Raw genomic sequence first — 2,015 nt, forward strand, 5'->3', positions numbered from 1 at the left:
GGGGGTGGGGTAGTGCAGCAGGCAGCGTGATCGCGCACGGGAGGGTGTAGGTGCACAGAAACAGAGGAAGGTCAGAGACAGAAAGAGAGGAAGAGAGGGACAGGGAAGGGGAGAGAGAAAGAGAGAGAGAAAGTTAGACACTTCTGCGCTGGGTGCCAGGCCTCCGGTACCTTGGCGGCGGTTTCATCTGCGGTGAGGAGGCTGTCCTCCGCCTTATGCAGCTCCTCCAGCACCCGGTCCCGCTCATCCTCCGCCACGCGCAGCAGCTTCTCCTTGGCCGAAATGTCTTCCTCGAGCTAGGGGCGCCGGGCGCGAGGAGCGCGATTGCGGAGGGGGGGATGTAGAGATACACAGAGACACACACACACAGGCGACAGGGTTGGCTCCTAGGCTGAGGTGCCACCGTCCGAGAGCGGGGAATGGGCTGGGAGGTCGAGTATTCTAAGGTGAGGGATGGAGCTATGGGTGAGAGTGTGTGTGTGTGTAGATAAACTGAGGGGAAATACATCTTTCTGCTATTTTCTATTCTTCTATTCTATTCCAGCTTAGAGGGGTTTCTCAGTTGCGGGAGTAGGGTCACACATCTACTCTCCCCGAAAATCCTAATTCAGGCACTGGGACTCAGCCCGCCCCGACATCTCCCTCCAACACTGTCTTCTCTCTAACCATTAGGCAGTCTCCGCCACTCTATAATGGTTTTTCACTTTGGAAACAATTAACCCCTCCCCCCCATCCATCTTTTTACTGCTCGGGATGAGGCGGGGTGGGGAGAAATAAACCAAGAGGTTAGGAGTAAAACAAATCCCACCAAAATCCAAATACCTCCTCCCAACTTATTAGCTACATTCTTAAGTTCAGCTGAACTTTTTAAAGTCCAGATCCCTACTTTCTTCTCGTTCCAAAATCCCCTTCTCCTTGGTGTAGGGTTGTAGCTACACCATCTCCAGTGCCTCAGTTTAAAATGAAAAGTCGTGTCCAAGGCTAAACATCAATTTCCTTGGGCACTTGGACTGTTCTCCCACGACCACAAGTCGGAGGCAAGGAGGGAAAGGTTCAAGTAGGGAACCAAAAAGTTCACACTCAAATGGGACGACTAGCAGCTTTGTGTCTCTCCTTCGAAGTCTATCCTAGGATCACACCCTGAGATCCGAGGGAGAGAGGGAGAGTGGAGTGGAGGGGCCAGTAGGGCTAGGGTCCCCGAGTAGGTGGGTTGTGGCTGCTTCCACCGGAACCCCCCGGGAGGTGGGGGGGGGGTGTGTGAGGGCAGGAGGGCAATGAGGAGGAGGAGAGGGAACGAGAGAGGATAACTGCAGACCTGCTTGCTCCGGTCCTCCGCCGCCTTCTTATCGGCCTCCGCCTGCTCAGCCCGGTCCAAGGCATTCTCCTTGTCCAGCTTCAGCATCTGCATCTTCTTCTTGATGGCATCCATGGTGGCGGTGGAGTGGGGGCCTGGGGCAGGGACAGCGCACTGAAGAAGCTGGAGCCGGGGACTGAGCCGGAGATGCGGTGCAGCGAAGGAGGAGGAGGTGCGGCAGCACTAAGGGGGCCGGGGCTGAAGGAGGAGGACGAGGAGGAGGAGGCAGGTCTGTACTGGGACAGGCAGTCGAGCTGGAGTGGGAGCGCAGAGCCGCCAGCTGCTCTCAGATATGTACTTTCCCAAGGGGGCGACCGCATTCCTCAAGACAGCCAATACTTTTTTGGAAAAGTTTTTTTTTTTCCCTTCCCCCTTTCCCCTTTCCCTCCCTGATCCTGCTCCCTTTCCCCCTCCCCCTCCCCTCTCCGCCCTCTGGGGCTGCTCGCCCATTCGCTGCCGCCTGCCATTTGACGGTGGATATGACTATATATGGGGCCCAGAGGAACCGAGGCGGCGGGGCTTTGGTTTGTGTCCCTATTTCCAAACCTGTGCTCCCCGAGGCCAAGGGAGAAGGGACCCAGGAGAGAAGACCCAGGGCTTCGCTGCCCCGGGTCCCTGGGGGAAATTTGAGTTCTAAGACCAGTGAGGTCTTCTCGGATCA

The 2,015-nt window shown here is 56.6% G+C and overlaps 1 protein-coding gene across 11 annotated transcripts in view; it reads right to left on the reverse strand.

The window, feature by feature from the left end:
- TPM1 (tropomyosin 1) overlaps window positions 1-1,660 on the reverse strand; it is a 44,130-nt gene extending 42,470 nt beyond the window's left edge. For 2 of the 11 annotated variants that reach the window (XM_044665372.1, XM_044665374.1), the window contains exon 1: window positions 1,316-1,645. In XM_044665372.1, the coding sequence (XP_044521307.1) occupies window positions 1,316-1,429 (114 nt within the window). In that variant the 5' untranslated portion in view covers window positions 1,430-1,645. Of the gene's footprint in view, window positions 1-170; window positions 297-1,315 lie in introns of all 11 variants that reach the window. The other 9 variants (XM_044665380.1, XM_044665376.1, XM_044665370.1 and 6 more) reach the window with 9 other exon arrangements.
- Between the last annotated feature and the right edge of the window lie 355 nt (window positions 1,661-2,015).

Source organism: Gracilinanus agilis, chromosome 2 (genome assembly GCF_016433145.1).
Source record: "Gracilinanus agilis isolate LMUSP501 chromosome 2, AgileGrace, whole genome shotgun sequence".
Classification (NCBI taxonomy): domain Eukaryota; kingdom Metazoa; phylum Chordata; class Mammalia; order Didelphimorphia; family Didelphidae; genus Gracilinanus; species Gracilinanus agilis.